The following is a 21,944-nucleotide window of genomic DNA, read 5'->3' as shown; positions in this document are numbered from 1 at the left end:
AATTCTTCTAGGATTCCTTTTTTTAGTCTGAATTCCTCCACAAAATATTCCTGGAAGTCCTGCTTCATTACAGCACTGATTTGCGTTGCGTAATGAACCATTACAGCATTGTTTTAATTTTTGATCAAATTCTTGGTGTTTTCTGGACGCAGTTTTGAAAAAATGTAACAACTGCACAGTATAATCTGGTATGATCAAACTTTCTTAAACATCAGCTATGAACATCAGTGAGCAGTTTGATGAAAAAGTTTTGTTTAAAACTTTCCTCAAGCGGTAATTTATTGAATTTGAAAAAAAAACCCTAATTAATCCACCTAGCGGTGATGGCGCCTTTCTCGTGCCTTCGAAAACACATTTCAACACAAGTCAAGTGACATGTTGATGATAATCGCACTTTCGTACGTAGAACAGAAATCAATTTCATGGCATCAAAGATCATATCGCTTATCTGGTTTTTGATTTTTGAGCCGCAATCTTGATGTTTAAGCCGCCATTTAGGATTAAAGCCCGACAGCTTGGAAATTCTGGTCGCTATTTTGAGCCCAAAACTCCATTAAACAGCCACCATTTTGATTGTTGAGACGCCTTCTTGGATATTCTGGTAGCTATTTTTGATCTCCGGTTGTCTTCACCATACCAAATATACCCATATTGAACGGTTTTAGAGCCTAAACCTAAGCCTAAACAGCTGCCATCTTGAAGTTTATAAATACTGCCATCATGAATTTTGAGACGTTATCTTGGATATTTTAATCTTCATTTTTGTACTCCAGACTTCGTCCCAATACCAGATAGACCCATATTGCATGGTTTTGAGCCTAAAACTCCATTAAACAGAAGTCATTTTGAGCTTTGAGCTGCCATCTTGGATTTTAGACCACCATTTTCGATACTCCGTTTGTCATTTTTGCATTTTTGGAGTCCAGACTTCTTCCCCATACAAAATATACCCATATTGTATGATGTCAGGTCCTTCAACTCCATTAAACATTCGCCATCTTGAATTTGGAGCCGCCATCTTGAATATCAGGCTGTCATCTTGAATTTTGGACCGAAATCATGAAATTTCTGGTCTCCAGAGTTCGTTTCCGCATAAAATTCGTAAACCATGCTAAGGGTTACAAAAATCGCCGCAGTTTGATGTGTGATGGGGCTTGGTTCAGTTTTATATACGGCCAGTTCCACCGGTGCTGGTCCGAATCACTGAAATGGCCATAACTCCGGAACACCTCGACCTATCCGAACCATTTTTTAGTAGCAAACAATGCGGTAAAACTCCGGTTCGACTCGAGCTATAATCCGAAACAAAACATGTAAAGTTCAATTACTACGTAACGGTTGAGATTTGACCATATCGGCACCAACATTTCAAAAGGGCGTAACTGCTTTTGCTTTGTATTCATCCATCGGCACCCCCGGAACCGGTTCCGGAACACTATCGGTTGTGATATGGTCTGATACTGTTTTCCTGCTAACCGTTCATCGGGTTACTGAAAATGTCGCTGTTTGATGTGTCGTATGCATGGGTTTGGTTCTCTTTTAAATTTGGCAAATTCCGGCGGGACATCCGGAACCGTTTCAGGAACACTATCAGTTCTGATATGGTCTGAGACTATTTTCCTGCTTACCGTTCATCAGATTATCGAAAATGCCGTGGTTTGATGTGTCGCATGCATAGTTTGGTTCTCTTTTATATTTGACCACTTCCGGCGGGACATCCAGAACCGGTTCCGGAACACTACCGGTTCAGATATGGTCTGAGACTATTTTCCTGCTTATCGTTCATCAGGTTATCGAAAACGCAGCTGTTTGATGTGTCGCATGCATGGGTTTGGTTCTTTTATATTTGGCCATTTCCGTCAGGACATCCGGAACCGGTTCCAGAACACTACCGGTTCAGATATGGTCTGATACTATTTTCCTGCTAACCGTTCATCAGGTTACCGAAAATGTTGCTGTTTGATGTGTCGCATGAATGAGTTATTTTCAATTTTATATTTGGCCACTTCCGGCGGGACACCCACAACCGGTTCCGGAACACTACCGGTTCAGATATGGTCTTATACTGTTTTTCTGCTAACCGTTCATCAGGCTATCGAAAATGCCGCTGTTTGATGTGTCGCATGCATAGGTTTGGTTCTCTTTTATATTTGGCAACTTCCGGCGGGACATCCGGAACCAGTTCCGGAACGCTACCGGTTATGATATGGTCTGTGACTATTTTCCTGCTCACCGTTCATCATATTATCAAAAATGCCGTGGTTTGATATGTCGCATGCATGGGTTTGTTGCATTTTCATGTCTGACCCCTCCCAGGGGTACCGGTCCGGAACACCTAAAAGGCCATAACTCCGGAACGGCTGGACCGATCCGAACCATTTTCAATAGGAAACAATGGGACTATATGCCGCGCCGAATGAACCGTCGGTCATTAAAATCGGTTGAGGTTCACTGCCAAAAAGTGATGTTTTTTGTACACACACATACACACATACACACACACGCACACACACACACACATACACACATACACACACAGACATCACCTCAATTCGCCGAGCTGAGTCGATTGGTATATGTGAGTCGACTCTCCGGGCCTTCTATCAAAAAGTCATTTTTGGAGTGAACATATAGCCTTTCCAGTACACTTAGTGTACGAGAAAGGCAAAACGTTGTACGCAACTCGTTGCAGAACTCGATTTTTACAGCACTCGTCGTAAATGTACAACTCGTGCTGAAAAAATCTTTATTTTGCACCTTGTTGCGTAAACTACTATTTGTAAACCCTAACCTCGAAACAGTCGCGACTACTAACATGTTATTTAAGGCAGTTAAAAAAAGTTAATTTTAAAGTCAATGTAAAAAGGTAGATGTTGCTTCCTTTTTTCCTTATCGCAAAAGGCTGTATAATTCACTACAGCTGAAAGAGATAACTGGCTAAAACTGATGAATCAACCCCATTTTGACTAAAGAATTGGCAATTGTTAAAAACAACATAAATAACAAATTATGTGAGTATTGCGTGAGTATGCGAAATTCAATTCAAATATCATTTGAGTTCTCAAATTCAGTAATATCTCAATAGTGGCCATTGGATGTCAAATTACACGTGATATTCAGTACAAACTGATTAAGTGCTGCATGCAGTATGTACGACGAATATCAACAATATCAATCACCACAGCAGATGAAATATGTTTCGTGGCTCAGATCAACGAGGACACATAACACAACACACCTACCTTTCCTCGAGCTGAGCTTGCCATATCACACACTTCGGCTGCAAGCGGTAACCAAAGCATGTCGCATGTATACTGTACTGCTCCAGTTGATAGTAAAACATTTTACCCAGCCTGGTTTCCACCCGTATAACCCTGAAAATGCTAATTAAATTACTGTTGCCGTCATCGTCGATGGTGGTAGGTAGGTACCTACTGCTCATTGGAATTCCTCCAATATGCCGGCGGCGGCCTCTGGACTCCGATGTGCCTCTTCCGGTACAAAACTTATATTCTTCGTTGGTAACGACGACGGCGACGATACCTCTCTGTCCTCACTGGCCTGGCTCGGTACACCATTTTCCAGCTCGTGGTACTGCGGCGGCGACACACCGATGAAGTGTTCCCCGATGCGTTCGGAATATCTTATTAACTTATCCTTTCTAATTGGATTACTTGGCCGAGTTTGCCAAGAGTTTCTCCTTCGAGTTGTACGCAGCGTACATGATTTGAAATTGTACTCGCCTTCTGACGACATGTTTTTCCTTCAAGTGATACCATGCTCCAGTAGGGCTCTCTACTGGGTTAAGGTTCTTGAAAATCGATACTGAAAACTCCCTGCTGATGATAGATACAGCCGGAATGACCCTCGAAAGGTGGTTATCCACCAGACGGTCAGTTTGTTTTACCGGTAAACGACATGTTCAACATGTTAGTACATGGTTTTTGCTTGAGGGGTTGGACTTCTAGTTCGTCATCCTAGAATTAGCAATAGGTGGGTTGGCTACACATTCAACAGATCGGATGTCTCCATAGGAAAATCGAGAACATACAAGCCCATGTACTTTTCACCGAACAGGACTTCAGAACACGCCTGCGTGCTCATGTACTTTCGACATGCTCTTCATGTCCTGCGGTTGAATTACATGATTGAAAGGAATGTTTGTCTAATTTCGGCTCCAACGTCGTCGGTAGTGACCTTTCCTTACACACTTTTGATAAGTTTCCTCAATGTCTCCGTGGGACTCAAATAGCCACAAGGAATTCAATCCATTATCCCTCGCACCATCGGAAGACGTTCGAGGAAAGAAGGCTGGATACTACACGCTACACGCAATCGAGTATGCTCTCTGTCTGCCTTCTAACCTGTTCCAGATGGAAGAAGCAAGGCTTTCGAAATTGTAAACCTCTTGCGCTTCACATACCGGACAATGTTTCCAACCCACAGCATGAATAATTTGCTAGGCAATTTATTTCTCCACTGTCCGGCCTACCAACAACGCGTTACAGTGGGCAAGAAAGGGGGCGTTGTCGTACTTTTTGATAGCGGAATTGAAAAAAAAGAAATGATATTCAAAATACAAAACGATTTTAAAATCCAAACTCCCAAACAACAGAACAGAGGCGCAAGGAATGGGTAAAGGCCAAATGTAGGCCCCCACATTTATCAGTAGGTCGTGATTGTCATTGTACAAAATAAAAACCCTAATAATTCTACCAGTACCCTCGAAACTTTATTTGAATGAAACTTAAGTTAAATTTGTATGGTACAATTCGATTTCTTGCTTAGTGATCTTAACAAAGTACGCTACGTCGTACAAGCTACAGGAAGCATGTGATGCACTTGCATTTTCTAGTTACAATGTTTGAACTCTGGATATTTTTTACTTAATCGTTTAATAATAAATTTAACATTTTTAACATTTCATTGACTGCCTTAAATGTTAGTACTATGTTAGTTGTGGAAGCCGAAGTACATACTCGCGGTTGTTTCGAGGTTAGGATTACAAAAAAAATCTGAAAGAGGGAGTTAGGGTACTTAAACTAAATTATTAGCCAACTTATACTAAAAACTTTGATGGGACAAAATTTCCTGATCTGTAACGGAACCAAAAAGAAAGGGACTTAATCGGCAGACAACAACAAGAAGAGGACAAACGGAAGGGGATGGCGACAGAGGGGTTTCTGTTGTTTTCCTCGGACCCGGAGAATTTCATGCAGTTCAGATCTGACCTCACGATACTCATCGCATCCCCATACGACATGTTCGATACCGTGGTAAGCCGCGCCACAGACACAAAGATTGCTTTCCGAGAGCCCAATACGGAAGGTATGTGCGTTTAACAAATTGTGGTTGGACATCAGTCGACACATCACACGAATGAAATCGCGGCCTAGATCCTTTGAACCATGGCTTCACCTGTGGGATGATAGAGTGCAACCGTCCACCCATCTCTCCATGTCTCTATTTGTGTTACCAGCTGATCAAGGTCTCCTGACGGGCCAATGTAAAAAAAATCGTCGAAGGCGATTTGACGCTCATAAATAGCACCTTCGCTGGCCCACCTTAGCCAGAGAGTCCGTTTTCTCATTGCCCGGAATTGAGCAATGTGAAGGGACCCAAGCTATGGTGATGATGTATGAGCGTTTAAACAAAGCACTCAAGATTTGACGTATTCCTTTCAGGAAATACGCTGAGTGCTCTCTGGATAAACTCTTTATAGACACATTCCACACGTTACGTTTTGCGCGAAAATGAAACTTTTGCTTCGAAAACATGTTATGTTGGTAAATACATGCTAACCAGCATATCAAATGATCAGATTTGAATAAAGGGTGTCCCGCATCAATTTTCGACACGGAAAACACTGCATAACTTTTGATTGAATGCATCAAAACGGCTGATTTTATAACCAACTACAGTATATTATGTGTAGATGATGCCATACAAATTTCATCGGAATCAGTTACGTACTGACAGGGTTATCTCCGACGCGAAAATATTAGTTTGTTGGAATCTTGAAAAATCATTATCAATACTGCTGCGATTCACAATAAAATTTAATCTAATATAATGACATGTTTTCAATTAAATTTTGAGCTATTTTGGCTTAATACTTTCAAAGTTAGAAAACTTAGAATACCGCAATACAATAAAACTTTTTTGCATATTGCGATTTTTGACTGCATATCAAAACTTTTTATCCGTTTGACCAAATCGAATGAAATTTTAAAACAATATTTCTGACTCAAGTTTGTACATACAAGATTCCCAAAATCTAAATTTCTCGCGTCGGAGATATCTACATCAATACTGAACCGGTTCTGATGAAATTTTGATGGCATCATCTACTCATAATATACTGTCGCTGGTTGCCATTTTGATGCATGCAATCAAAAGTTGTAAACTATTTTCCGTGGAGCAATTTAATTCGTGACACCCTAGAAGATTCAGTGTATGTTTTCTATTTGGAATTGGACTTTTTTACTTCGAAAGAAATCAAGAAATGCAGCGTAACAGGACATCATCGCAAAAAATGACGAATTTCGACTGAAACGCCATGGACTCCGCACATGTTTTCCATAGCAAATTTATTAGTATTACGGGGTTTCAAAACTTAAAACTCTGAAACCCTCCATAGCAAATATACCTATATTTGAAAGTTTTAGAGCCTAAAACTCCAGTAAACAATTGCAATCTTAACCCTCGAGCGATCGCGCTGTTGTATTTTGTACAACACGTTGAAAAAATCTCGCTTTTTGTACTCAGCATTAGCGTGGTGCTGACGTAGGTAGTCAACCGCGCGAGTTACGGAAGGTTAAAGTTTAGTCCGTCATTTTCGACACTAGTATTACTCAACAAAACAAAACAAAAACAGCACAAAGATGTTGTTTGCGCCGGTCTAAGATCGCACTAGAATTGTTAACATGTACATTTATTCACCTTCGCTACTAGATCATTAACGTTAGAAAATAACGTTATTCTAAACCAAATGCTTTATTGAATCAGTATTATGTGGCCCTTTAGTACATGCATTCATTTTGAAAGTATAAATAACAGATGAAATTAAATTATAATTTCTAATTTTGTATTTTGTATGAGAACTTATTGGACACGGTGTAAGTCTACGGGGTGCTCATGGGAGTTTATTTTATTTCAAGGGTCTCTAGACAGTTCAAGAGATTTCATGTGGTACCAGTGAGCTTGAGTAGAGTTTGATGGAGATATATGAGGATCTTAGAGGGATTTCACGGCATTTAGAACTTTTAAGGTATTTCAAGAAGTTTAAAGGTGCTTTATGCGGTATCAGGCGGATTCAGCAGAGTTAAAAGGAAGTCAATGGGGGTTTCTGAAGGATTTCAAGCGTTTCAATGGATTATATTTGTTTTCAGGGGTATTTAGAAAATTCAGTGGGCTTCAGTATAGGTTAAAGGACGTCTGCGGGGGTCTTGGGACTATTTCTAAAGGCTTTCAAGACGTTTCAATGGATTTCAGAGGCTTTACTAAGGGGTTTCAAAGGTTTCACAAAGTTTTCGGACGCCTCTGTAGAGTTTGAAGAAATTCTAAGAGATCTACGTGAGGAAATCAATGTTTAAAGGTGTTTCGAGAGGTTTTAAGGGTCTTCTCGCGGTGGCCTCATAGAAGTTTTATGTGGGATTTCAGCGTGTTTTAAGGCGTCTCGAGAGGTTTCAATGGGGTTTACGAGGTTTCTGGGGCATTTTGTAGAGGGGTGTCAGAGGGGTCACTGAGAAGTTCTAAGGTGTTCCAAGGCATTTGAATGGATTTCAAGAAGATTCTGGGGGCTTCAGAAAGCTTTAGTAGAATTTGATAGAAGTCTTCAAAGTTTGTGAAGCTATAGGGTTTCAAGGCGTTTTAAGAAGATTCAATAAATTTCTCCGTGCTTCTGCAGAGTTATAAGGAAGCCTTTGAAAATTTAGGTTGGTTTTCTAAAGAAATTCAAGGCATTTTGCTGTAATCATAGTCACAGCCTCTTCAACGAAAAGCTCGTTTTACAGAAATTGTTATAACTTTAGTAGTTAGTACTATTTTTCATGTTCTCGAGCTGATTTTACCCATTTAAAATTGTACTATGCATGACGTAAAAAAAGAAAAAAAAATAAAATACTTTTACATACTTTTACAAAAATTCATACTTTTCCTTATTTTCACGCACCTCAACATATATAACCCCTTAAAAAACCTTACCCTGCGATTTTTTTATTATTTTTTTGTGGAAAGCTGATTTCCGACCTCAAAATTTGCAAGTAGCCAATAATAATTAAGTGCTTCCAACTTTTTTTTGAATTTTTATTTTAAATCAAACAAGCAGAAATAAAAACTGATACTGTTGATACCAAAAATAGATTTTACATATAATTGTCAAATGAAACGTATGTAGGCGACAGTCTAAACCATCGGGACAGGCAAAATTTTCACTTTAAAAAAAAAGGTGAACTAGATGTGCCTTTTCGAAAAGGGTATCAAAAATTATTAAATTTTCTCTGAACGTTGATACATTAGTTGTCTATTAATGGCCCAAAATTTGGAAAGCCAGGACTATTCTATATGAAGTTGCAAAGATCATAGTAAACGGAATAATTATCGAATAGACAACTTTAAACTGCATGGACTGTATACAATGGATCAAATACAATGACATTTTGAGCGTTTATGGTCAATACAACAAACTTGTAAAATATTTTGATTTACCTAAAAATTAAAACGATTAGATTATTTTTCTAATATAACACCAAATTAGCCAAGACTTCAACACGACTCCAAAATTTAATATGGTAATTATAGTTTATTGAAAATCCCTCTAATTGTCTTGAATAACCATATGTTTTGTAAGGAAGTAACAAAAAAACAGAAATAAATTTTAAAAAATCATGGAATGCATGTTTAAAATAGACCAACTTACTTAAAATCCGTAAAATAAATTAAATCGCTATTACTTTTTTTCTTGTAAACAATTTAATGTGCCCGAGGTGAACTAGCCTAGGATTAAAAATCTCGTTAATACAGACAAAAAATGTTATGTAAAACGGTTTTCAAAGCTCATTATATAAGTCATGAATGCTCAAAATTTCATTGCATTTGGTTATTTGAATCCGGAGGTATAACAATTCAAAGTTGGCTATCGGATAATTAGGCCGGAACAAATCTCATTTTCTTCTTTTGTCACAATACTCGTTGGCTCGCTAAGGGGGAGGACAATAAATAATAAATGTATTTGACGAAGTAATACCCAAACAATTTGGCAAAATCTATAAACTCATCGGATTTGTTAAGAAATTTTTTGTGCAACTCTAATTTCACCTTAAAATTTTAAAATTTCTTGTTAAATTTATTGTTGTCCCCCCTCGAAATGTCGAATTTCGGCCAAAATTTTCCGAGGGGGCGGGGACATAAGAGAAAATCAAAATTTGTGTCAGCCTTATGCCATTTACTAGACTCTTTCTAACTTCTTGTAGAATATTCCGATGAAGTAAAAGTAAGAATTAGAGATTTTTTATACACTTTTCGAAAAGTTACAGCTAGTTGACCATTTTATGAAAAATGAAAATTTTGCCTTTTTCGTGCATTTTGTGTATCCCCTATTCATATTTTCTGTCGTACTTCGAACCGTTCTTGTCGAATCTACACGGGGCTGTGTCTTCCTGAGGAAAATAAATGTCATAGTATTTTATCCTATTTTTGGTCTAATTATATTTTTTTACATTTCGAAATCACTTTACATTTATTACAACGGTTATTTGGCAAAAGATTAAACCATACAATATATTTTAATAAGTAATTGAATTTCCAAAAATACAGCCACAAGTACGGATAATAAGCTTAAATTTGAAACGTTCATCCGTTTTCGCCCACTGTGCCATCGCTTACCGACGGCAGGAAGCGGATGATGGAAGCAATGACCTTTACAGCTAGCCATTTGTGAGTTGCGAGTGGGCGGCAAGTGAGTTTGCGGTTTACCGGACTGGGAATACACTGCAATGGATGACGGCGAGCAGATTGAATCTGGGCCAGTCGCAAGCAATCCCGAACACAAAGCACAGCGCAACCGGGGGCGGTAGCCCACCCAAAGGTGTCAAGAGTGGATTAATTTGCAATCTAACTAGCATAATATAGATAAGATGGAATCAACTACGTCGGCTATCGATTGTGGAATGGAAACTGGACTAGAGCAACGTTGAATTTCAAATGATGTTGTTCGACCTACTTCCGAAAACTATTATTCCATCGAGAACTAATATCTACCCATCTTATTCCAAACTCTCGCACACAAAGTACAACATCTCCATGCAATCGTTCTCGCCCTCGAAGTAGCTCTCCAGCGTTATCTGCGGACAGAACTCGGCGTCCTCTTCCTGGTCGTTCTCCGCAACCCAAAAACGAGGATTCAGCCACCCGGTTGGACTGTTGCGCTGGGCAAAGGCCGTCACTCGGCGTTCCTCGTCGGCACCCATAATGGCAGCCAGCATCCAGCCTTTCTCGTAGCAATACTTGGCGGCATCGAACCAATTGGCCTGCGGAGGAAGAATTTGTCAGAGCTGGGGCGGAGATCTTGTGTTTTAGTACATTTACCTTATGTTCAGGTACTATGAACGTTGTGATTTGAGCTGAGCCCGTCCGGATGTGACAGGTAGCGAAAAGCACTACCAGCAGTATCGATAAGCTACCCATGACTGTTGCGTTGCGATATCACAAAAGCATAGATTAGGTGGAAATTGCCATTTTATAGCGACCAATCAGAGCGAGAAAGTTATGACTGATTGATTTGGTATGGTTGGATTAGAAACATGATAACAGTACTCAATTCTGGTTTTGAATTTTGTGGGCTGTTCGGTCTCGTTTGGAAGTTGACCATTAATGTTAACTTCTTTTCCCGATCAGCCTAGATAGCTGTGTAGTGTCTGTAGCGGTTAGTTCAACTGGCTAAGAATAGCACTACGGACCGCTTGTTCCAGTGGTAGGAGTCCACTAAACAGGTGACCCCTAATTCATGGTGTTATGCGGCTTTATGCTTACCGTGCCAAGGAATGGATGGTTAGGGGGGTCTAATAAAAACCTAACTACAAACGGAGCCTGTGGAGTACTAGGGCGCCCTCCACAGTATTCTGCTCTTACTGCGCTAACCGGAGCAATGGTGCAATTGACCTTGTGTTTCTCCGAGATAATCTGCTATCCTTCTTAACCCTTTGAAGCCGGAATTTTTCCAAACGTAATTCTGGAGTTTTTTCTACGTTTTTCTGTAGTTTTGGTATTCAACAGTATAAAAACGGTAGAATATTATGCGGAATATTTTTTCTGGACATCCTAGGTTATCCAAACTATTCTTGAGTTTAGATCCTTAAGTCTATGGTTGTAACGGTAACTGCTTTCATTATACAAAGTATCGATTTGTAATCTATCATGTCCAGCAAGTCTTCTGAAAGTTAAACAGACAATATCAGATCAATCGGGATATCCTAGATCATCCAAACTGTTCTTGACATTAGATCCTTAAGTCTACGGGTGTAACGGTAACTTCTTTCATTACACAAAGCTACGATATGTAATCTATCATGTCCAATATGTCTCCTGAAAGTTCAATAGACAGTATCAGATCAGTCGGGATATCCTAGGTCATCCAAACTGTTCTTGAGTTTAGATCCTAAAGCCTGCGGGTTTAACGGTAACTTCTTTCATTACGCAAAGCTACGATTTGTAATCTATCATGTCCAGTAAGTCTTCTGAAAATTCAATAGACAGTATCAGATCAGTCGGGATATCCTAGGTCATCCAAACTGTCCTTGAGTTTAGATCCTAAAGTCTGCGGGTGTAACGGTAACTTCTTTCATTATACAAAGCTACTATTTAAAATCTATTATGTCCTGCAAGTCTTCTGAAAGGTAAATAGACAATATCAGATTAGTCGAGATATCCTAGGTCATCCAAACTATTCTTGAGTTTAGATCCTAAAGTCTACGGGTATAACGGTAACTTCTTTCATTATACAAAGCTACGATTTGTAATCTATCATGTCCAGTAAGTCTTCTGAAAATTCAATAGACAATATCAGATCAGTCGGGGTATCCTAGGTCATCCAAACTGTTCTGCCCATAATCGCATAGTCGACGTAACCACCATTGACAATGTCAGTATTCACTAGCTAATATCTATCACATGTGCATAATTGTTACCAGTTTTATTCAATAGAGCACAAGATCTAATCACTAGCTATATGTCAAAGTGAAAAAAAATCATAAACTTCCCATTTATCATTGTTAAAATTTCAAAAGTGTGTTGAAAACTACAATGGCGCTTACGTCAACTATGTGAATATAGGCAGTGTTATTGAGTTTAGATCCTAAACTCTGCGGGTGAAACGGTAACTTCTTTCATTTTACCAAGCTACTAATCTATCATGTCCAGTAAGTCTTCTGAAAGGTAAATGGACAATATCAGATCAGTCGAGATATCCTAGGTTTTCCAAACTATTCTTGAGTTTAGATCCTTAAGTCTACGGGTGTAACGCTAACTTCTTTCATTAAAAGCTACGGTTTGTAATCTATCATGTCCTGCAAGTCTTCTGAAAGTTGCAGTGGTTGTCCAGGGGGATTACAGATTATAGTCTAAAGTTCATTGTGAGAATAACTATTGTTACTATCAAGCGCTAAACTTCAGGATAGTTTGGACGACCCTCAATGTCCCAATGGTTCATAATAATATATACACTACCCGTCATAAGTACGGACTAACAAAAAGTATTGCAACAATATTGCATCACCCTGACTCACCTCGATATCTCTAAAACCAGAACACCTACAAAAATGCCTTCAGAAAAGTTGTTGCTTTTGGTCTTCTGAATAACTTTCCTGAAGATAGCATCTTTGTAAGTCCTCAGGTTTTGGAGATATTGAGGTGAGTCAGGGTGGTGCAATATTGTTGCAATACTTTTTGTGAGTCCGCCCTTATGACGGGTAGTGTAGAAGACTTCAGGTTGGTCCAGTCACCGATATTGATTATGAAACGTTACTCAGTATGTCAGATATAGCTGATGTTACGAGTGTAGACCTGAAGCTCTGAACTCATAGATAGTTTGGCTGTCCTGGAAGGAACATTCCTATAGTGTCTCTAAATGACATTTGAGATTTCAAGAGCTTCACGGATTTCAGCAGATTATGCTATGCTACTATTTATGGTGAAAACACATAAAGTTATACATAAAGATTTGAAGGACTTCATTATATAACAGTTTGGACGACCGTGAATGTCTCAAAGGTTTATAATAAAAAGGTAGACTTCAGATTGCTCTAGTAACTGCGGTTGATTATGCAGCGTTACTCAATATAACAGATATGGATACTGTTACGAGTGTAGACCTGAAGTCCTGAACTCCAAGGTAGTTTGGCTGACCTGGAATATCCCTGTAGTGTCCCTAAATGACATTTGAGATTTCAAGAGCTTCGCGGATCCCAGCAGGTTATGCAATATTATTATTTATGGAAAACTGTAACGGGCAGGGGCGTATTCAGAGGACGAGGAGTATCACAGCCTCCACTTATGCGCCAGGCAACGAAGTTGCCGTGGAGGGGCACGTTCTATGGTCTCATTTCCCGTTCCGGCTAAGAGACTTCAGGGCAGGTTCACCAAAACTAACGGTGTTAAAATAACAAGGCTTGAACCCAACAAACTAACGACCTTAAGTCTCAATGGAGACGCCACGGAGTAAAATTTACCGATATTTCAAAAGGCGAAAGTCTAAACCTCCCACTTCACAGTTAGTACGGACCATTCAAGGCTTGCGGAACAAATGAAGGCTGTCGCAGGTCTGATTCGAATCCATTTATTTTCCATGCATGGGGTTAGTCGTAGGATCTTTGCACTCACTTTTTTTCTTCGGGTTGCGATGGGTTGTAGCACTGATGTTGCGCGCGATGGAAGTTGCTGCGGTGTCGTGTCACCGAAGCGGTTTCGGCGAAGCTTTCAATTGTAGCATGCATGCAACATAGAGCTCTGATGTGCTGCGAATGGGTGACGTCAGCCCGCTAAGAAAGCTCGCGGCTGACAGATGGTGACGTCAGACGACTCGGCTCGACGCCGACGACGGGGTCGATGGATATTGGCGAGTGACGCCGCTCGGGGCCTACGAAGGCGGCGGTGGTGGATGTCGACGGGCGGTTCGGCTTGCTGATGATGGTCGCCGGGGTTGTGACGAGTAACCGGCTGGCCGAACTCTCGGAGCTTATTGGAGGGTTTGGCTCTTTAGTCCGACACGTGCCCAGAACCCTTTAGGGCAATTCCACCAGAACTTGTCGCCTGAGGGTATGACCTTCGTTTGAAGGGTTTATTCTTCAAACGATTTCAAGATTCGATCAATTTTATGCCGATCCTGCCAGCCTATAAGTTAACCATAGTTACCTTGGTCTTCTCGAAACTTCGCACACGTGGTTGTTCTACCGAGGTGTCCCTAGTGCCGTATATTTTCTGTTTCTGTAACAACGTCATTTAAGTCTGGTGTAGAATAAGTTACTTGATATTACTAACCAGTTTTTCCTGATTTCTATTCACGAAATCCGTCACGGCCTGACTTTTCTTGGTCTTCTAGGTCCACTGTATAGTTAACTTTCTTTTGTCAATCACTTGTCACACTAACGTCTCATGGATCGTCTTCACTGATAGATGGTTAGCATTCGATTAACGCCCCTTGAAATATAATGGCTCTTTTTGCATTAGAGCTGAACCGAACATTCCCGAGGTCATTCGTTGGTTTAGTTCGTATTCGGATAACTTTATCCGGTAAGCAAAATATTCTGCGTTTTTGATTTGACAAACTTACCCTTTGGCGAATTAAAACCGCTATAGAGAGTCAGAGACACAGAACGTTTCGCCCAAGTGGCTCAGTGATGTACATAGGAGGTGGGATATATTTTGTAACCTCGTTACAAAACACATAAAGTTGTTCTTGTAGATTTGCAGCATTTCATTATAAAACAGTTTGGACAAACCTGAATGTCCAGTTCCTATAAAAAAAAGACTTCAGATTGGTCCAGTAACCACAGATAAATATGCAACGTTACTCAGCATAACAGATATGGCTGTTGATACGAGTGTAGACCTGAAGTCCTGAACTCCAAGGTAGTTTGGCTGACCTGGAATATCCCTGTAGTGTCTCTGAAAGACATTTGAGGTTTCAAGATCTCCGCGGACCCCAGCAGATTATACAATACTATTATATATGGTGAAAACACATAAAGATATTCTTGTAGATTTGCAGGACTTTATTATAGAACAGTTTGGACGATTCTAGATGTCCCAAATGTTTATAATAAGCTAGTAGACTTCAGATTATTTCAGTAACTGCAGTTGATCATGCAGCGTTTCTCAGTATAGCAGATATGGATACTGTTATGAATGTAGACCTGCAGTCCTGAACTCCAAGGTAGTTTGGCTGACCTGGAATATCCCTATAGTGTCTATAAATGACATAGTAGATGTCAAGAGCTTCACGGATCCCAGTAGGTTATGCAATGCTATTAATTGTGGCGAAAATACATAATATTATTCTTGTAGATTTGAAGGACTTCACTATAGGACAATTTGGAACACCTAGAACATCCCAGAATATAAAATACCTTTTGATATTCTTTACAAAGGCTAAATGGATACATATACACAAAACTCACATTAAAATTCAGCTCTAATAACAACTGTATTGTGTTCGGGGATTTCGGAGGTTGGGACTCACTTGCACACGCGGTATTGGTTTTAACGTTTTATTCTTACACGCTATACTTACAACTGTTCGCTCGAAGAGCAATAGATAAAAGAGGCCTTTACAATGGCATGGCTGTCCTTTTATATCATTCTAATAGGGTTGCCTGATTCGACACAGGGCGGAAATGAGTGACCGCTCAGATACTTATCTAGATCATAGATAACTAGAGTATTATATCTAGATACACAACAAACTGGTATGTCAATTATTTCGTTTTTTAAATTGTCATGGTGTTCAGGATGATCTAGGTTATCAATGAAGTCCCAAATACAAATATTCCCATTTTTCCCTAATAGAGGACTCAATTTGCAACAACTTTGCTGAAGACAGTATTCTGTTTTATCGAATGGGTGAATGTATACAGCCGTTTCTATGTTGGGGTCATATATGACCCCTCCGGCTCCAAAGGGTTAAGCCTCAACTGCTTGAGGCTCAATAAGGGTGGGATTATTAGTATGTTGTTTATTAGCTTTAATTATAACCTTTATGGCTCTTCGCATTATGCGTTCTTCACAGTGTCCTCTATGTATGTTCGTCTCTGGCGTTCTTCAATCGATACCGAATTGGTTTTTATTGCTGCTCTTTTTTCTTGTGTTGTGATTGTAAGAGTTTGATCGTGCCTAGATTGGGTAATGGCTATGGTTATGACAGCTCAGAGCAATCTTCAGCATAAAAGAACAGATTTGGTCCAAAAACCTTACTTTCGTAGGGGTGATTTCTATGTAGATTTTTTTTCCTTATTATTCGTTAATTTTAACTTAGGCTAATTCTTCACACATTCTATGTAGATATAATGCTATAATTAACACCTATATGGTTCCGCATTTTGCGTTTGGCCTGATGTTTGCTACTTTCAGTAAAATTGAAATGACAATCTCGCGTGTTATGCCTCGAGCCCCAAAATGTTTTGATAAAACTGCTTGTTTGCAGCCTTGCTATTCCCAAATCTTGGAGGAATTATACTATCAAGTTTATTCCGTAAGTGGATAATGCATCGTATGAAGATCAGACCTATCAATTTGACCTCTTTCTTCTGAAATGATTAGAACGCTTTGTCGAGCATCACACCCGTGATGTTTTTATGGCAAGCATGCCTCTCCATGGGAACCAGCATGCTTACCAAAATGGAAAGTCCACTGTGTTTTGTCTACACAATGTTGTTTACGATATCGGAAGAGCATTCATTCAAAAACAGTTTTGTTTGGGTGTTTTCTTGGATTTCCAGGATACTTTTGAACACGTACCTTTCGATTCCATATTGGAAGCCGCATTTATCTTTCAATGATTTCCAATTGGATTTACCAAATGCTCAAAAACCAACATTTATTCTCGGCATTACGTCAAGCAGCGATTAGGAAATTGAGTGTTTGTGGATGCCCCCATGCGGGAGTCTTGCCATCACTTTTGAGGAATCTCGTAGCAGAAACGAAATTGAGATAACTCAATGTGGTTTTCCTACTTCTGATTTTGTCCATCACAAGCCTCAACAGGCTGCTTCATTTGTATATCTAAGCTGAGAATCCGACTGTGGAACTTTGAATCATTTGATATGTGACTACTCAGTTTTTACGCAACTGCGTTTCCGAGTACTCGGTAAACACTTGATTAAGTGAAACTGACCTAAGAAGCCTGAATCTTCAGGATGTCTTTTCATTCCGAGGTGGCCGGGATCGCCCGCCGAGTCCGAAACCATCAAACCCAGCCTTTCAGGGGTTCAATACGACTGCTGCAGCCACCCGAGTCAGCAGGCATCCGCCAAGTCATTTGAAGGTACCACACGTCTCCTCTCCCGTGGTTAAGGCCGCCGATCCGTGACGCCCGAAGCCGTCCCGCGGGTCACCATCAAGTTCCGGTCTACCCGCACGTACAAATATCGAAGCTGTTTCGAAACCGGCGCCCACGTGTGTCACCCGGCTCATCCCTCTGTGCATCCTTCGACATCCACCGGTGGTAGATGACCACCACGGCCACGTTGCCCTAAACATCACCGCTCGCCACTGAACACCATCAATAAATCGTAAGTTCTTTCCAATCGATAGTTTTAGGACATCCTACATCCGAAACTCTCCCCTACTCAATCACCCTGGGACCCGGGAGTTAGAAGACGGCCTTGTGTGCCCACCTCGGAAGCGGCCGAGGCTCAGACCAGCTGCTTGGGGCTTAGGCTCCGTCTGGGACGGCGCAACAACTCCCGGGGTCAAAACGTTTCAGTGAGAATTCGCTACAATAAAAATATGCTAAGATTTACAGATATTGCGAATCATACTTCAAAATACCTTGTGGCCCGTCTGTATGCCAGTGGACACCCAAATAGCAGCACATAGAGATATTCGTATTATTATGAGGTACAACAGACACATTCGTGAAAGAATAATATAGATAGAGTGAAAAAAACAATAATAGAGTCTGTCAACCTCGAAGGTCCTATTCCCAGAATAGTTTGGATAGCCTGGAATATCCCATGAATGTACCAAAAGCATTATGACTATACACTGAGGATCACTCAGCAGTATAGACTACATTTCACGAACATTCATTACAATTAAAGCATGATAGGGTATGTAGATAATGCAACTCAAACTTCAAAGTGTATTGGAGGCCATTAGTATTTCACGGAATGTCCAATTACCACAATATCGAGTTGCTCGTAATATTTCGTGGTCTACTGGTCATCATCGTGACTAAACTTTTCGGAAAGAGTGAACAAAAATGGTCGTAGGTCCTATAGATCTTAAAATAACCAATTCCAGAGTAGTTTGGAAGACCTAGATCACCCAAGCCATGTATCACAAATTTTCTAGCGGTGCTTTGAGGCTTTTGGAGTATCATAGACAATGTTCTGCGATCATTTTTCGTATAAAAATTTTGGTTAAGTTAAGCTGGATTTGTGAAGCAAACTTTGAAGTACCGTCGTACGGGGCTTCTTTATACACTTTTTAATGGTTTTTCAACTTTATGACATTATAACTCCCAGAGTAGTGAATGTATTTCCACAATTTTTACACATAATAATTGTGAGTATGTATGTAGGATGCATGCAAAATTTGAACTAAATCCATCAATAAACAAAAAAGTTGCCCATACACCAATCGGAGACATCTCATATAGAACCAAAGGGGGGCTACTTTGGACATTTATAATTAAAACAAAGCTGCAGTTAAAATTCCGGGTTTATTTAAAATACTACTTTGTACCAGTACTGTTGTATACTATATCATACATGATTTTAGGTGGTTCTGTGCTACCTTTGGTATTATGAGCAGCGCGATATTTTAATATAGACTTAAAGGCTGTCTGGGGACCATCAATCCTTTATTTAGGTTAAAAGGTCATTTATAATGTGTATCGATACAAATATTCGATTGTATATGCTACGTCGATACTTTTTGCACGAATTGAGCAACCCTCTGAAATTTATGAACTGTAGAAACAATGCTTACAGAGCAAATGTTCTGATACGCTATGTATATTTTTATGATTCATTCGATGTTTTTTCGCCTCCTAACAAGCAATAAACAAAGAAAAACAATTTCAACCAAATGAAGGGGAAAAGATTGCGTTATAATAGTCCCAAAGACGTCAAACAGATTTGAACCATATTTCAAATTCAAAAAATCCATATTCAAAAGTGTCCAAAGTAGCCCCGTGTTTCAAAAGTAGCCCCGCACGACGGTACTTTGGAGGCCTTAGAATAGTTCTGGGATGAAAACTTCAACATACTATGATGGGCAGTGATACATCGCATGCCAATAACACCGTTCAACACTAAATTTTGTTATGGAATGAGAATAAAAAGAACAGAGGTTTAGGACCCTAGAAGTGTCATAGTGAAAGAATTTTTGAAAAATATTGAACCGAGTCTTCACCAGTGCTGCAATTTTTCGACAGGCCTTTATGATAGCGATATTTTGCTTTTTTCATTTTCTCCGTTTTGGTTTTCCTGTCAAAGTTGCTTTCCGATCAGCAACACGGGAGCGAAATGAAACAGGTACTCGCACTCGCACGCAGCGTGCTGAAAGCGAGAGCTGACAGGGCTAAATTTCCATTCAATTTTCTGTAGGTGAGTGTTTTCACCCGTGCTAACGTATAGGGCACTCACTCTCACAAGCCACTGCTTGAGACGAATGGCCTTTCAGCATGAGTAGTGTGTGGATGATTGGGAATTGATCTTGTTGGGTCACTCACGAATGGAGCTCTCGGACTCTGTCAGTTCTCACATCGAGGAAATGAAAACGACCGCCGCAGTCATTCATTTTCGGCTGAAAAACAGGCACTGAGACTGATATTTTGCAGGACTGGTCTTCACAGCTCAAAACCGAAGTTTGTATGGAGAACTTAGGGTGTTCAATTGATATGTGCATTAGAACGCGCTATGCATATATATAGGCGTTAGACAATAACGAAACTAATCCAAATACCGAAAACTCCTAAAAATATGCACGGCACGTTCTAATGCACATATCAATTGAACACCCCAAGATCTCCATACAAACTTCGGTTTTGAGCTGTGAAGACCCGGTCCAATATTTTACAAAAATTCTTTCACTATGACACTTCTAGGGTCCCAAACCCCTGTTATTTTTTTACTCATCCCATAACACCAAATTTTGTAAAATTTTGTCGAGCAGTTTAATCAGTGAAATCTGTTGATGATTAGCAAAATGATGAAATTTGAGCAAAAATGTAGATTTCATATAAAATACAAAAAAAAGCCACGTATTTTCGGCTACCAGCAAAAACGGGGAAGGTAAAATGTTTGAAAACAAAGAAGATATAACATTTCTACCAAAAGAAGATCGTCCCGGGTGTTTACGGATTAATGAGGGAATCTAGTTTTCGAGAGCCTTGCTCCTGAACATTTGAGTGGGGTCAAGATGGTTTCTAGGAAGTTCCCCAAGAGACCAAAAGAGGGAGTTCCAATGGGATATCATTGGCCCATTAGGGCATTCCATCAGGATTCATTGGCTTTACGGGGAATACGGGAATTTTAGGAACGTTCCAAAGTGCTTTAAGGACGCTTCAGAGGTTGGATCTATTGAAAAGTCTACCACCTATACCAATACCAATACCTATTTTTTTTAGATGTTATTGATACAAAATCATGGTATTCGATTTTGTTATTCTGCCTCTTATGTCCACCAAATGAAGGGTATGATTGTATTTAAGATTAATACCTAAATATGTTATTCACTTGCTATTCTTTTCTGCTCGGGTAATGGTTTTAGAAGCATTTAGCATTTCAGGGGGTGTTTCATGGGGTTTTCAGGTGCCTTCAGGATTTTTTTTGAGCCATTTAAAGGCGTTTCGGGAGTATTTCAAATTGATTATTATGATTTCAATGATTTCAAGAGGATTACGAAAGTTTCAGGAGCGTTCCGGGGCATTCCAGTTCAGGGTTGTATCAGGTGGGAGGGTTTAAGGACATATATGAGCGAATCCAAAGATGGCCGTCACAATGGCTGCCTTGCAAATACCGAAAGCACGGATCTCGTCATCCAAGCAACAAACAGAGCTAAAAAAGCAATGAGTAGCCTTGCTCACTCGCGGTAAACATTGAGTCGAATTTTCGTTTTCGGCCATTTTGTGGATGACGAGTCAAAAACGCGAGTCAAAAATGCACCTGGACGCGCTCCCATTTCACCTTACGAACACCCTTAAATTAAAGGGGTTTCAGGGGCATTTCAATTATTTACGGGGCATTTCAACGGTATTTTGGAGGTTTGAGGGGCACTTCACAGCATTTCAGAGGCGTCTCAAGGGGTTTCAAGGGTTTTTTTTTTTATGAAAGGGTCTCTGAAAATCTTCTAGACTTCCTGAAATCCCTCCGGAACCCCTTTTAAAATCCCCTCGGACCCCATGTAAAAAAAAAAAGACAATTACACCGTCTTCGACCTTTCGGCCACTACAGACTGAACATTACAACATTAGACAACGGACGACACATATAACACCCAGTGGCCCAGTGGAGAATTTTCCGTTTTACGAAAAGTTTTCCCCGACTGGAGCGGGAATCGAACCCACACTCCGAGGCTTACAAGACACCTAAACGACTGACGCCGCTAACCGCTCGGCCACGAAGCCCACAAACGCAACTGAGACTCAAAAATGCCCGAAAACACCTCCGTTACGCATTTTAGAGGCGTCTGAAACATCCTGAAATGCCCCTCGATCAAATATAATG

At 40.1% G+C, this 21,944-nt stretch overlaps 2 protein-coding genes and 1 long non-coding RNA gene across 6 annotated transcripts in view; all 3 read right to left on the bottom strand.

Moving 5' to 3' along the window:
* The window catches only part of LOC109418956 (mediator of RNA polymerase II transcription subunit 15), a 566,077-nt gene that overhangs the window by 524,805 nt on the left and 19,328 nt on the right, over positions 1-21,944 (bottom strand). The window lies entirely within an intron of this gene.
* Positions 9,721-10,743, bottom strand: LOC109418965 (uncharacterized). Its single transcript, XM_019693187.3, has 2 exons — positions 10,588-10,743; positions 9,721-10,529 (listed from the first exon to the last, which is right to left on the bottom strand). Exons 1-2 carry the CDS (start codon positions 10,684-10,686, stop codon positions 10,266-10,268), a joined length of 363 nt encoding a protein of 120 aa, XP_019548732.3. The 5' UTR covers positions 10,687-10,743; the 3' UTR covers positions 9,721-10,265.
* Positions 13,816-14,860, bottom strand: LOC134287411 (uncharacterized). Its single transcript, XR_009997291.1, has 3 exons — positions 14,533-14,860; positions 14,407-14,478; positions 13,816-14,337 (listed from the first exon to the last, which is right to left on the bottom strand). It is a non-coding gene; the product is annotated as an uncharacterized LOC134287411 (long non-coding RNA).

Source organism: Aedes albopictus, chromosome 2 (genome assembly GCF_035046485.1).
Source record: "Aedes albopictus strain Foshan chromosome 2, AalbF5, whole genome shotgun sequence".
NCBI classification, from domain to species: domain Eukaryota; kingdom Metazoa; phylum Arthropoda; class Insecta; order Diptera; family Culicidae; genus Aedes; species Aedes albopictus.
The sequence above is the reverse complement of the archived record's forward strand: the minus strand, read 5'-3'. Positions and strand labels throughout refer to the sequence as shown.